This window comes from Gopherus evgoodei, unplaced genomic scaffold (assembly GCF_007399415.2).
Source record: "Gopherus evgoodei ecotype Sinaloan lineage unplaced genomic scaffold, rGopEvg1_v1.p scaffold_64_arrow_ctg1, whole genome shotgun sequence".
NCBI classification, from domain to species: Eukaryota; Metazoa; Chordata; order Testudines; family Testudinidae; genus Gopherus; species Gopherus evgoodei.
The window spans coordinates 108,446-122,783 of record NW_022060085.1 but is presented as its reverse complement, the minus strand read 5'-3'; the positions used below and the strand labels follow the sequence as shown (position 1 = coordinate 122,783).

General features: G+C 50.1%; 1 protein-coding gene and 1 pseudogene across 1 annotated transcript; one reads left to right on the top strand and one right to left on the bottom strand.

The window, feature by feature from the left end:
* Nucleotides 1–1,734: 1,734 nt before the first annotated feature.
* On the top strand, nt 1,735–3,664 carry LOC115643608 (olfactory receptor 51G2-like). The gene is made up of 2 exons (XM_030547617.1): nt 1,735–1,789; nt 2,688–3,664. The coding sequence occupies exons 1-2, from the start codon at nt 1,735–1,737 to the stop codon at nt 3,662–3,664; spliced, it is 1,032 nt and encodes a 343-aa protein (XP_030403477.1).
* Nucleotides 3,665–13,348: 9,684 nt separating this feature from the next.
* LOC115643603 lies at nt 13,349–14,088 on the bottom strand (annotated as a pseudogene).
* Nucleotides 14,089–14,338: the final 250 nt, after the last annotated feature.

The window sequence follows — 14,338 nt, the reverse complement described above, 5'->3', positions numbered from 1 at the left end:
AACTCTCCAAGAGCAGAGGGGCAGTTCACACCTCATCAATGTGTGTATGGAACAAAGCCAGTCAGCCTCACAGGAACAGTGGACACTGGCCTAGGCAGCAACAAAAGAATCTGTTGGACTCTCAAGGGAGTCACCTCCCTTCCTTTGGTCAATTTGGGATGGCGATGAGGTAACGCTCACCTGACTCTGAAGCAGGGGGGCAAAGCCAAGAGGGCAGAAAGGACATGACAAAAGGGAGAGACTTTGCCAGGCTCTGGCTCTCTCTCTCTCTTCCAACTCTATTTACAGACACCATCACCAAGCAACTGAAGTGCTGACCAAAGGGGAGAGCCTGGCTGGAGGGCAGCCAGACAGCCTGTGGTAAGAAGCATCTAAGTTTGTAGGGACATTGAAAGTGTTAAGATCAGCTTAGAATGTGTTGTGCTTTTATTTCGTCTGACCAAATCTGACTTGTTATGCTCTGACTTACAATCACTTAAAATTTATCTTTGTACTTAATAAATCTGTTTGTTTATTCTACCTGAAGCAGTGTGTTTGGTTTGAAGTGTGTCAGAGACTCCCTTGGGGATAACAAGCCTGGTACATATCAATTTCTTTGTTAAATTGATTAACTTATATAAGCTTGCAGTGTCCAGCAGGCATAACTGGACGCTGCAAGACCGAGGTTCCTAGGGTTGTGTCTAGGAGAGGAGATATTGGCTAGTGTCATTCGTTGCAAGTAGCTGGGAGCAACTTTCATGTCAGTGGCTGTGTGTGAACAGCCCGGGAGTGGGGGGTTCTCACAGCAGTGCAGGGTAAGGCTGGCTCCCAGGCAAGGACTGGAGTGACCTAGCAGATCACCAGTCCAGATAACACCAGAGGGGAATGTTACAAACTGACAAAACCGAACCTGAGGAGACACAGTCAGATATTAACCCAGGGACAGAGGAGCTACTTGATTTTTGTTTGTTGACAAACGACTGAATGAGGAGTGAGACGCTGCAATCTTTTCAGGTTGTGAAGAAATCCAGATGACAGGAGCTGCATTTTAAGTCCCATTGTAACCTGAGAAATCATCTCTGAAAGAAGATCAGAGGGAAAGAATGGGTTCATATGTGTGTGCTAAAGTATAGATGTGTAAATGTTATGCCAAAACTTCTAACTGCAATACAAATATTACAGATCAAACTTGCATTGCATGCCTGTATACTGAAAGCCAGCAGCAGAGTTTTTGGAATTGCTACAGGAAGGAGCAGTGGTAACTTTACAGCTTAATGGCTTTCGCTTTAGAAAGTATTTCAGAAGTGCTCCACATACTTTTTGCAATGGGTTTGTGCTGTTAACTCTTTGTTCAGTGAACAGTTGTATGATATTGTCTCCTGGTAACTGACCAGAAGCTGTTTGTAACATTTACAATTCAGTGTCATGAACACAGTCCCTCTGCTATACCTATACAAGGCTTTGCAAAAAGTCCTGGGAGAACAGATCCACTGGTTTGTGTTTTAGCAAAGAGTCGAGCTGAAGTGCAGGAAAGGGGACTGTAAGAGTGGTTGTATAGAATGGACACCCACCACCTGTTACATGAGAACAGCTGAAGTAACTTGCACACTCAACTGGATATTAGTGTTTTCACTGTTCACTCATTTGTGATGTCATCCTCTTCCCCATCCAGCTGAAGTAACTGTCTGTGATAGGCTGTGACTTCCCAGATATTTACAGACCCTTGCATGGAGAGAGGATGCAGGTCCTACGAGGATGAAGAGAATGCTGTGTGATGATCAAAATCTCTGGATTCAGTCAACCCTGGCCAGGTAAAGCACTTCAGCTTCACTTGGAGGGATTCTTGGTGACAGAGTGTATCACCAGGAACAGTTGTAAGGGAAAGTTAATAGAGCCTGCCTCTGATCGAAATTGAACATGGAAATCTGGAGTGATGCAGTAGAAGTCAATGTTATTGAATTCTAAACCTGGTCTTAAGAATTTATCCCATGTGCTGCAACGAGGCAGTGACATAAGTTGGACTCTCAGCAGTGGAGAAAATAAATAATTATATATAATGAGGCAATGAAACAAGTTTATAAATTGCTTTGATGCAGGACAGATAATACAATGACCTTTTTCTCCATGCATTTGCCGTGTGTTTACACTGGGAAATATTCCGAAGTGGAGGCCTGGAAAGGGTGTTGGTTTTTTTTAGTGGGAACGTCATAACTGTAAAATCAAACTGTGCTCAAGTAGGCTGCAGAACTCCCAGCCTTAATATATCAATGACGCCAAGAGCTTAGCAGGATTCAAAGAGGGACTGGATGTGTTTATATGAAAGACCAGAAAATCCAAATACAGTAGTGAGGATTTTTTTAAAAAAAACTTATGAAAAGGCCCTAACCTTCCTGATTTACGCCCCAAAAATGTCTAGTTAGTGGCTGTCATGGAGATATTTTCCCTGGGAGCAAGTTATCTCACAGCTGTCTATTTCAGGGCTTCTTCCAACCTTCTTCTGCAGCATCTGGACCAGGCCACTGAATTTTGGGCTAGATGGACTGCAGGTCTGATCCAATCTGGCAGTACCTGTCTTCCTCACAGTGGTGTAAATCCAAGACTATGTTTTTGCTGATCTTCCTTGAGCTCTTGGGAATCTCTAGACTTGCACTCAGAGCAGAATGATGTCTCTTTAAATATCATCTAGTCTCCTGTTCATTTTCCTTTCTGGAAGAAAAGTTCAAAACTCCTCGGACCAGCCCAGTACATTATGTCAGCTGTCAATGACACCAAATTCACACCTGCTGTGTTCCTTCTCACTGGGATATCTGGGCAGGAAGACATCCATCTCTGGATCTCTGTCCCCTTCTGTTTAATGTATATTATTTCGATAGTAGGAAATTCAGTCATTCTGTTCATTATAAAAACAGATCCAAGCCTCGATGAGCCCATGTACATTTTCCTTTCCATGTTGGCCATCTCAGACCTTGGCTTATCGATATCCACCATACCAACAATGCTGGGCATATTCTTGTTTAATTTTAGGGAGATCAGCTTCAATGCGTGTTTTGCCCAGCTGTTCTTCATCCACTCTCTTCAATGCATTGAATCCTCTGTGCTCTTGTTGATGGCCTTTGACCGCTTCATCGCAATCTGTAACCCCCTGAGATATGCTTCTATCTTTACCCTGCCAAGAATAGCCAAGATGGGACTGGTGTGTGTGTTAAGAGGGGTGGCCGTAATGCTCCCACTCACCATTCTCCTGAAACAGTTCCGATACTGTCAAGCCAATGTCCTCTCCCATTCCTATTGCCTGCACCAGGAGGTCATGAAGATGGCTTGTGCAGATATCACAGTCAACAATATCTTTGGCTTGTTTACCAAACTCGTAACAATGGGATTGGACTTGCTGCTCATCTTCCTCTCTTATGTGATGATCCTGAAAACAGTGCTGAGCATCGCGTCCTATGATCAATGCCTCAGGGCTTTGAACACCTGCGTCTCCCACCTCTGTGCCATCTTGCTCTTCTACACACCAGATATCAGCTTGGTCGTGATGTACAGATTCTGGAATAGCTCTTCTCACTTGCTTCAGATTGCTCTGAGCTACATCTCCCTGCTGGTCCCGCCCCTGATGAACCCAGTTGTGTACAGCGTGAAAAGCAAACACCTTCGTGCGAGGATAATCAGGGTGTTCGTCAAGTGAAGAATCAGTTCATCACCCATCTCCAGCTACTGCCACCCTTTCCATCCTGGACCCTTCCAAGTGAGACAACATGGCATACTGATTACCACTCTATAGAGACAGGTTCAGATGGGATCTAAAGCAGTAGTCTTCAAACTCTTTTTCTGGGGATCCCGTTGAAGAAAATTGATGGTGCCTGTGACCCAGTGGAACTAGGACTGAGGGGTTTGGGGAGAGCAAGGTGCTCACGGATGGGGCAAAGGGTTGGTGTGCAGGGGTGAGGACTGCAGGGTGAGGTTGGGTATGAGGGGTTCAGAGTGTGGGAGGGGGTTCTGGCCTGGGGCAGTGGGTTGCGGTTCGGGAGAGGGTCATGGCTCTGGGCTAAGGGTGTATCTCTGGGTTGGGGCCAGGGATGAGGGGTTTGGGGTACAGGAAGGGGTTCCAGGTTTGGGGGAGCCTCAGGGCTGGGGCAGAGGGTTGGGGCATGGTTTGGGGCATGGACTTACCTCTGGCAAATCCCGGTCAGCAGTGCAGCTGGGATGCAGAGGCAGGCTTCACTGTGCCCCGGAAGTGGCCAGCAGGAGGCACAGGTCCTAGATGGAAGTGCGCAAGCGGCTTCAGACCACTCCAACCCTACCGGCACTGCCCCATCTCCCCCAGTTCCCATTGGCTGGTTCCTGGCCAATGGGAGTGCAGAGCCAGTGCTCAGGGCGGGGGCAGTGCATAGAGCCCCATGGCCCCCCGCTGAGAAGCAAGACCCACTGCTGGCCACTTCTGGGGTGCAGCGCGGTGTTGGGAAAGGTAAGGACTAGCCTGCCTCAGCTGGGCAGCACCACTGACGGGAGTTTTAATGTTCCAGTCGGCAGTGGTGACCAGAGCAAGGTGATCCAGTGACTTCCATGCCACGACCCAGTACCGGGTCACAACCCACGGTTTGAAAAACACTGGTCTAAGGCATGGAGCAATGGGTAAGGGGCTCCCCACCTGCTGGTGAGGGAGGACAGGACACTGGAGGAAGGAAACCAAGGCAGGCAGCAGCATTTACAAAGTGAGTTTGTTCGTGGAGAGTGAGGGGATGGGTGAGATGTTGTCCCATAATTAGCTCTATCTCTGGCTGCTCCAGTCTCAGAATTCCTCTTGACACAGCCAATAAAGAGAAGGGATGTGGATGTTGTTTCCCATTACACCTGGCCTGTCACTGACGCATCTCTGGTTAAACACCCACAGGCCATAAAAAAATCTGCAGTCACAGTCCTGGACCTTCGTGAGTGCTCTGGGTGCTGCATTAGGTGTGGACAGGGGCTATTCCAGGGGCACGAACACCCACTCTTCCCCTGCACCCTCATCCAGGTGCTTGTGACTGAATTGTGTCAGAGACATGATTATCACAGGAGCCCAGGAAAAACCATTCAGGAAACCTCTCCATCCCCGCTGATTGCTCTGCATACTATACACCTGTTCATCCCACTTCCCACCGAGGCAGGACATAACTGTGTGTGAATGAGAGTCTGACGCAGAAGAGTCCTGGCAAAGGACTCAGGCCCAGATTCCCTATCCCTACCCCTCACCTCCATTTGTGCTTCCCCAACTGATTGGAAAGGGTGTAAACAGTCTGCACTTCCCGGTGGGGGCACGACTAGCTCCTATCCCAGGCCAGCCCAGTCAATGTAGGGGGATCTCCTTTTCAACAGGTAAAAGTGGGACACATAGGAGCCCCGTTCCTCTATGACCCTGCCCATCCCTTGTCTTCCCCCTTTAAGCCCCACCCTCTGCTCCACCTGTTCCCTTTCTTCCCCGCCCTCCGCCCCATCTCTTCCCCCAAGACTGCACCCCCTGCTTCTCCTCATTACCCAAGGCTCCACCCCCTCTCCAGGCCTGAAGCCAGAGACAGGCCATGGGAAGAGCTGCCCAGGGAGCCAGAGCCACTATGTGGATTCCCAGACCTTCCTCATGCCCTGGAAAGGGGAATGGGGGGGGGCATGAGAAGCCCTCAGCCTGTGTTCCCACCCCCCAGGATGTTCAGCTCAGGGAAGATGGAAAATCCGGGGCTCCACAAAGCAGCCTCGGCTCCCTGGGCAGCTCTCACCACTGCCTGGCTCTAGCCTGGCCGCGTATCAGACCCTCATGGGAAGTGGAGGAGCAGGGGGCAGGGCCTATGGGAAGGGATAGGGGAGTTCATGGGGCCTCAGGGGAAAAGGAGGAGCAGGTGGTGCAGCAAAGCTGAAACAATGCTAACCACAGCAAGCAGGGAGATGGGGTCTCCTGAGTAAAGGAGGAGAATGGAGCTGGAGGGATGAAGAGCCTGTGTTTTGAAGACTGAATTAATGTGATCCCCACAAAGGGGCTCTTGTTTTAAGTATCCCAGGCTGAGAGTAAGTCACTGCAAGGACCTTAGAGGGAAGGGCAGGGAGCCTGCAGGGCTACCTCAGACCCCAGGGGGGTACTCTGGGGTAGCCCCCATCTGCAGGGACTTGGGCAGAGTGGGCTGTGCTCTTGGAAGCTGTCATCATAAGCTGCAGGTCAGCCCAGCCCCCAGGCTGCTCTAGGCTCCACTGAAGCATGGGGAGAACAGGCCAGTGAATCAAACCCTTGTAACTGGCACTTTGCCATCCGCACTCTCTGCAGCACGGGGGGAGCTCTGCTGGCACAGCAGAGAATCCAGCTGGACCTGTCACCACTCAGATGGCTGGAAGGCTGGTCCTGCGATCTGAGCACTGCTCTGAGACTCAGGATTTAATTCCCATGCTGTGTGTGACCATGGGGAAGCTCCTGTCTCTGAGCTTCTGTACAAGTGGATAATAGCCCTGCCCTGCCTCACAGGGGTGGCAGGAGAATAAATAAAATTCCAGGTGCTCAGATACTCGGTGACCCTAAGATTAGGTCTATGTCAGGGTTCCAAAGAAAAACACACCTGCCATGTGTCTTACCACAGCCTCCTGTGACAGCTGCTTCTGGGCAGCCCTGTGACTCCGGCGCAGTGGTGTCTGTGGCAGATGTGGGGGTGCTCGGAGGTCACAGTGAGGGATGGGTAGTGGATTTCTGAGGGGAGTCTTGGAGCATCATGGGGATGATAGATGTTTCAGCACAATCACCAGACTGGTGTTTGCAAGACATTGAGGCTGAATGGGCCTAACTGCCAAACAATGGATCAATGGCCACGTGGGCCTCATCTTAGATGGTCTGGCTGGGAGAAAGCAGTCTGAGGGCAAAAGTCAGCTTCACACCTTGGCCTCTAACATGGACACGGCTGAGCACTACAGTGACTGGGTCCAGACTCACAAAGGTTTCAGAACAGGCTGCTTCCACGAGAAAGGGGCAAAGAGATGGGAAGATGCTTTCAGAGACACAAGGAAACTAGGCTGGGTCCCAAGAGTTTCTTGGCTTCCCAAAAGAATGTCAGTTGGGCCAGTTCTGTTCCTGTTTCCAAAACAAAGCCTGTCTAACTTAGCTTATAGTGAGACATGGAATAGACGAATGTAGGTGTTTGACAGCTGCCTGGTATTTCAAAACCATTTTCTCTAATGCTTTGTGCTATTTGCTAATAGACATCTTTGTCTTAAGTAGGCTGGGGGTGACTGTATACTAATGGTCACAAGCGCCCAAAAGGAAGAGACTGAGGTGTCCAGTCGGACCTTCATGGTGATAAGCATATAGGAACGGCCATACGGGGTCAGACCAAAGGTCCATCCAGCCCAGGATCCTGTCTTTCAACAGTAGCTAGTGCCGGGTGCCCCAGAAGGAAGGAACAGAAAAGGGAATCATCAAGTGATCCATCCCCTGTCACTCATTCTCAGCTTCTGACAAACACAGGCTAGGGAAACCATTCCTTCCCATCCTGCCTAATAGCCATTGATTGACCTATCCTCCATGAATTTATCAAGTTATTTTTGAACCCTGTTATGGTCTTGGCCTTCACAACGTCCTCTGGCAAGGAGTTCCACAGGTTGACTGCCCGTTGTGTGAAGAAATACTTCCTTTTAGTTGTTTTAAACCTGCTGCCTATTAAGGTAGGGACCACAATCACAGTTTTGCTCTTATTCCAATGGATTGTTGGCTCATTCATTCAAGAAATAAAAAAATCAAGTGAAAAAGAAAAAAGCCGAAAATGATTCAGTTGAAGCTCCACTTCTGCATATATCAATAGATGTATTTATATGGCAGAGGGAGGGTAAACCTGTACAGACACAAAGAAGGGAGGCATGATCAAAAACTTAGAGAACCACTCTCTAGTCTGACCTCCTGTATAGCACAGGCTGCAGATTTTCACCCAGTTACCCCCATATTGAGCCCAATGACTTGTGTTTGACCCACGCAAAACTTGTCTTCCGCTAAAGTGTGTCTTCCTTGTTGTCATCTAGTCTTGGTTTGGAGGTAGCAGGTGAATCCACCACCTCCTTTGGGAGTTTGTTCCACTGGTTAAGCACGCTCGCTCATGTGCCTCATCTCCAAATGTAATTTGTCTGGCTTCTGTTTCCAGCCACTGGTTCTTGTTACATCTTTCTCTGTTAGATTTAAGAGCCCATTAGTAGCTGGCATTTCGTTCCTGTGAAAGTGCTTGTCCACTGTTATCAAGTTGGGTCTCAATCTTCTCTCCTTCTACTCACCGTGTGCCAGTTTATGCAGCCAATGATGAGCTGGAAACAAAAGAGGAGGAGAAGGACCTGGGTGTATTAGTCAGTCCCAGGTTGACTGTGAGCAGTGGTCATCAACTGGTCGAACGAGATCTCCGGTGGCAGTGCAGTGTGGCTGCCACTAAAGCTACCTGGGCCCCACACTGCTCCTGGAAGCTGCCACTGCAGCCCCATAGCCCCAGGGCCGGGGGAAGCAGGGGTCTCTGCGCATGCTGCTCATGCCTGCAAGCACCACTCCCGCAGCTGCCATTAGCCAGGAGAACTAAGGGGCGGAGTGCTTGCAGAGAGGGGCAGCGCGCAGACCCATTTGCCCCCTGCCCTCCCCACCCATGGGTCTCAGGGACATGTTGGCCCATTCTGGGAACAGTGTGAGGGCAGGATAGGCAGGGAGCCTGCTTTAGCCTCCTTCTGCCTGCTGCCAACCAGGAGCCACTGGAGATAAGCGATGACCAGTGGGAGGCTGCACCTCAAACCCCATTCCTGAGCCCTCTCCCAGAACCAGCACTCATACCCCCTCTTACACCCCAACACTCTGCTCCAGCCCAGAGTACTCTCCTGCACCCAAAATCCCTCCTAGAGTTTGTATCCCTCAACCCATCCTGCAACCCAATCCCCTTCCCCAGGCTCAGCCAAAGCCCCCTCTTACACTGTGAACCCCTTGGATTGTTCCAGGAGGGGAGGTCCCTTCCCTTCTCTGTAAGGAATGAAAAGGAGGACCCAAGAACCAGGCCCCCCCAAAAATTATACACAGATCTCAGTGATCCACTGCTAGCTAGGCCCACCCACCCAGGCACAGAGGGACTAAATGAGTTCCCCAAGGCAACAGAAGTATGTACAAGAGCCTGGAACTGAACCCAGTTCTTCTGAGTCCCAGGATTGGGCCCCACATCTGGCAAGGAGGGCTAGCATCCCTTGTTCCTAGATGTAACCTTTACACCGAACCGTATTAAAATACATATTGTTGAGGCGCGGAGGGACTAAGTGAGTTGCCCAAGGTCACAGAAGAAGTCTGTGGAAGAGCCTGGAACTGAAACCAGTTATTCTGAGTCCCAGGCCAGCACTTTAAACACTGAACCATCCTTCCTCTCTGGGGCTAGTGACAGGTGGGAGTAGCTGGTGGCTCAGCATGCTGAGATTACCAGAAAATCAGGGAATTACACTCCTGTGACATCACTACACAGGAACCCAAGAACAATTCCTTTCCCAAATGATAACACTGAGTCATGACTTCTCCTGAATCTATTCATGGAGAAATTGTCAGCTAGGGCACAGAGCAGGGTCATAGTGGACAAGAAACTCCACATCAGCTCCTGGTGTGATGCAAAATGGGCTAATGTGACCCATTAGGACATAGGCTCGGCAAGGACCTCCTGGATCAATGAGTCCACACCCCAGCTATGGCAGGCGACCCCAGTATATCGTCCATTGCATGGACCTGTCAAGCTCCATCTTAAAACCAGTTGGGTTGTTTGCCCCTTACTGCTCCTGTTAGGAGGCTGTTCCAGAATCTCCCTCCTCGGATGTTCAGAAACCTTCTGTCCCAGAGCACAGGTCTAATGCTCTGGAACTGCTTTGTCTCAAGCCACCCCTGAGGGCACACTATCCAGGGCAAAAAGCCTCCTTGGCTATGGCCTTCCTTGATCTTGGCGCATTCAGTATCCCTGTTCACACCTTGCACGTCCCCTGGGCGGGTCCAGCTAGACAGGACCCTTTGGGAAGTCAGAGGGCTCTGCACCACAACTCCACCGTTAGCTATGACTCTCAGCCAGCAGGTAAAACAGGAGGTTTATTAGTTGACAGGAACACGGTGCAGAACAGAGCTTGTTAGCACAGAAATCAGTGACTTTCAGCCAAGTCCATCTTGGCAGGATCCTGGGCTGGGGCCCTCGCCTCTCTCCTTCCTCAGTCCCTCATCGCAGACTCCAAGCTCCCAGTAAGCTGACTTCCCACACACCCGTTGCTCTCCCTATTCTTTGTGTGCTTCCCGGGCCAGGTGTCCTGGTCATCTCCCCGACTTGGGTCTCAGGTTATGAAGGGCATTGACCATATGCAGAGGGAGTAGTGTCTCCTGGCCCCTAGAGTCTCAGCAAAAGGCACATATCCTTATTTTTAATCGCCAAGGCAGTGGTGCAATAAACAGGGAAACTGAAGCACACATACTATTCATGCAAAACAGTAAGATTCATATATCAGAGGGGTCGCCGTGTTAGTCTGGATCTGTAAAAGCAGCATAGAGTCCTGTGGCACTGTGATACAGCATGGCCAGAGGGCAGCAGGAGAGGGTTAGAAGGGAGCCATATTCCCTGTAAGGGGAAGAAAGTTTGCTATAGATTAACTAGAGCACCTGACGCCAATTAGAGCACCTGCAGTCAGTCACATGATAAAAACCCATGCCTCAATCAGACAGTGTGGGAGTAGGAGCAGAAAGGATTGGTGTTGGAGCAGAGAACAGTTTGGAGGAGTTGGAGCAGAAAGAATTGGTGTTGAAGCAGAGGACAGTTTGGAGAAGTGCTGTGGTGGGCTAAGAAGTCTTAGGCCCTAGGTAAGGGGCATCTGGCTTGTGCAGGGGGAGGACAAGAAGCCCCCCACAAGCTGAAGGGGAAGGAACCGTCAGTTCAAGTGGTTCAACACTATCCTCAGGGCCCCTGGGCTGGGACCTGGAGTAGAGGGCAGGCCCAGGTCCCTCCCTCTCCACTTCCCTCCTCTAGGACACTAGTGGGGCAATTGATATTCCAATTTAGGGGCAAGAAATGGTGTCCTGAATTCCCCCAAAGAAGAGAAAGCGCGAGACCCATCATAATAGTGTCGACAATTTGCCACAGGCAACTTATAGACTAACAGACGTATTGGAGCATGAGCTTTCATGGGTGAATACCCACTTCGTCAGATGCATTCACCCACGAAAGCTCATGCTCCAATATGTCCGTTAGTCTATAAGGTGCCACAGGACTCTTTGTCTCTTTTTACAGATCCAGACTAACACGGCGACCCCTCTGATACTTGGGTACTAATAGGATCTTTAAACTATCTGGGCAAGTGTGATGAACTGGGAATGTTCTTAATGTTTTCTCTGAATACTGTGGCGGGGTCCTCAGTTCCTGGTCGACCCTCTGTCACCTAGTAATTAAGGCCAGGCCCTTCCACCCCTGCAAGTTGATAGCTAAAGGTGCTGGAGACAAAAAGATCAGGTCACCTCCTGGCCTGGGAAAAGAACTGAGCAGAGGAGGAGGGGTTGGAGGGGTTTTCAGTCTGGAGCTGGCTGGGGATGAGGAGTGAAGTGCAGACATGGGGATCTGGCTCACTGCCCCCCAGAATGGACCCGGCCAAGGGGTCCCATTCGCTGTACCTACAAGCTCTGTTTTAGAACCTGTTCCTGTCATCGAATAAACCTCTGTTTTACTGGCTGGCTGAGAGTCACGTCTGACTGCAAAGTGGGGGTGCATGATCCTGTGGCTTCCCCAGGACCCTGCTGGGGAAGGCTCACTGTGGGAAACGCATGGAGGGGCAGAGGATGCTGAATGCTGCAAGATCAGACCCAGCAGGTAAAGCCATGTGAGCTTCTTGCACTGAAAACAGTCTGCTCCAAGGGAGAGGAGGCTCTGCAAAATCCTGACTGGCTTTGTGGGGAGCAGTTCCAGAGCATCGCCTGGGGACTCTGTGATAGCAAGCTATAAAGAGAACCAATGGCTGGAAACTGAAGCCAGACAAATTAAATTTAAAAATGCAGCTCACATTTTTAACAGTGAGGGTGCATAACCAGTGGAACAAACTCACAAGGAAGGTGGTGGATTCTCCTAATACCTCCAAACCAGGACTGGATGCCTTCCTGGAAGATCCCCTTTAGAAGAACACAAGTTTTGTGTTAGTCATACTCAAGTCATTGGGCTCAACATAGGGGTAAGTAGGTGAAATTCTGCAGCCTGTGTACCGGATATCAGACTAAATCAGTGGATCTCAAACTTATTTGATTACGCCCCCCTTTGTGTCTGTAAGAGTTTATGCCCCCCTCAGCTCCCACACAAACACATATACTGGGGGTTGGGGACATGGGCTGGGGGCTGCTCTCGGGCCCCCTCCTGCCCACGGCAGGTGAAACATCCGTGCTCCCCAGACAGTTCTTACCATGGCCTGGCTCAAGCTTCCGGCCTGTCCAGGGTCAGGGCCTTGGGAGAGAAGAAGGACCAGGGAGTGAGGCCTCAGGGGGAAAGGAGGGGCATGGAGGGTGCCACAGAGTGGGGCAGGCCTCCTGCATGTGTCTTGCTTTTGCCTTTTGAAAAGGTGGTCAGCCTACGCTGAATGGTGTGAGCTGGGATAGGAATTAGCAGTGCCTCTCTGGGGACCTGAGGTCATTCCCCCCCTTTTGCATTGCTGGGACAGCACAAACTAGGGGGAGAATCTGGGCAAGAGTCTCTTGCCAGGACTCCTGTGTGTCAGATCCTCTCTCACACACTCAGCTCTGCTCTGCTTTTGTGGGGGGTGGGCTCAGCAGGTGTGTTGAGTTCAGAGCCATCAATGGGGGAGGGGCTGACGGATTGGCTTCTCCTGGGGCTCCTGCATTATCAGGTCTCTGACACGACTCAGTCACAAGCACCTGGCTGAGGGCATAGCAGAAAGGTGGGTGTCCATGCACCTTGAATAGCCCCTGTACACATTTGGTGCAGCTCCCATGGATCATGCAACACCCTGAGCGCCCAGGAAAGGCCAGGACTGCCACTGCAGAACAGGTCTGCAGTTTTTTTTTTCATGGTCTGTGGACGTTTAACCAGAGATGGGACAGTGACAGGTACTGTGGGAAAAAACATCCACATCCCTTCTCTTAGTGACTGTATTCACAGGAATTCTGAGGTTGGAGGAGCCACCGATATGGCTGTTTGTGCACCAACATCCCACTGGTCACCTGGATCTCTGCAAACACAGTCACTTTGTAAATGCTGCTGCCTGCCTTGGTCTCCTTCCCCCAGTGCACTGTCCTCCCTCACCAGCCCCTCTCCCATTCCTCCAGGCCTTAGACCCTGTCTGAACTTCTCTGTAGAGAGTGGAGATAGAAGCTGGAGCTGGGTGATGAATTGACCCTTCACTTGGTGAACACCTTGATTATCCTCGTGCGAAGGTCTTTGCTTTGCATGCTGTACACGATTGGGTTCATCAGGGGCAGGACCAGCATGTAGACATAGCCCAGGAGAATCTGAAGCAAGGGAGAAAAACTCTTCCCAAATCTGTGTATCAGAGAAAGGCCAATCACTCGCATGTAGAAGACCAGGATGGCGCAGACATGGGAGATGCAGGTGCTCAGGGCTCTGAGGCACTCCGCGTGGGATGTGATGCTAAGCACTGTTTTGAGGATCATGACGTAAGATAGCAGGATGAGCAGTGAGTCCAACCCCACCATGAAAACTATTATGAACAAGCCATAGATACTGTTGACTGTGATGTCTGAACAAGCCATCGTCATGACCAACTGGTGCAGGCAGTAGGAATGGGAGAGGACATTGGCTTGACATTATTGGAACCATTTCAGGAGAAAGGGAGTGGGAATGCTACGGCCACCCCTCTTAGCAGAAGTACCAGTCCCATTTTAGCTATTCTCGGTGGCGTTAAGATGGAAGCATATCTCAGTGGGTTACAGATTGCAATGAAGCGGTCAAAGGCCATCGACAGGAGCACAGAGGATTCAATGAATGAAAGAGAATGGATGAAGAACAGCTGAACAAAACATGAATCTAGGCTGATTTCCCTAGAGTTAAACAAGTATTTACCCAGTATCGTCAGCATGGTGGCTATCGATAAGCCAAGGTATGTGATAGCCAACTTGGAAAGAAGTCATTATATTTATGTGTCCTGCATTGAAGCTATTTATCAAGGTGTTTCATTCCCTCATTATGTGTGTGTGTGTGTGTATATCTATATCTATATCTATCATTATATGTGTGTGTGTGTGTGTGTGTGTGTGTGTGTGTGTGTGTGTGTGTGTGTGTGTGTGTGTGTATAATATTCTCCACTCCTGCATCCAAATTGTGCCACTTTCTCTTTCCAGCACATGGGATAAATTCTCAGGGCCAGGTTC

Bases quoted from the DNA above. Each gene is read 5' to 3' on its own strand.
- LOC115643608 (XM_030547617.1), top strand. From the start codon at position 1,735: ATGAAGAGAATGCTGTGTGATGATCAAAATCTCTGGATTCAGTCAACC. The intron at 1,790-2,687 runs GGTAAAGCACTT...ATTTTCCTTTCT, and splicing joins GATTCAGTCAACCCTGGCCA to GGAAGAAAAGTTCAAAACTC.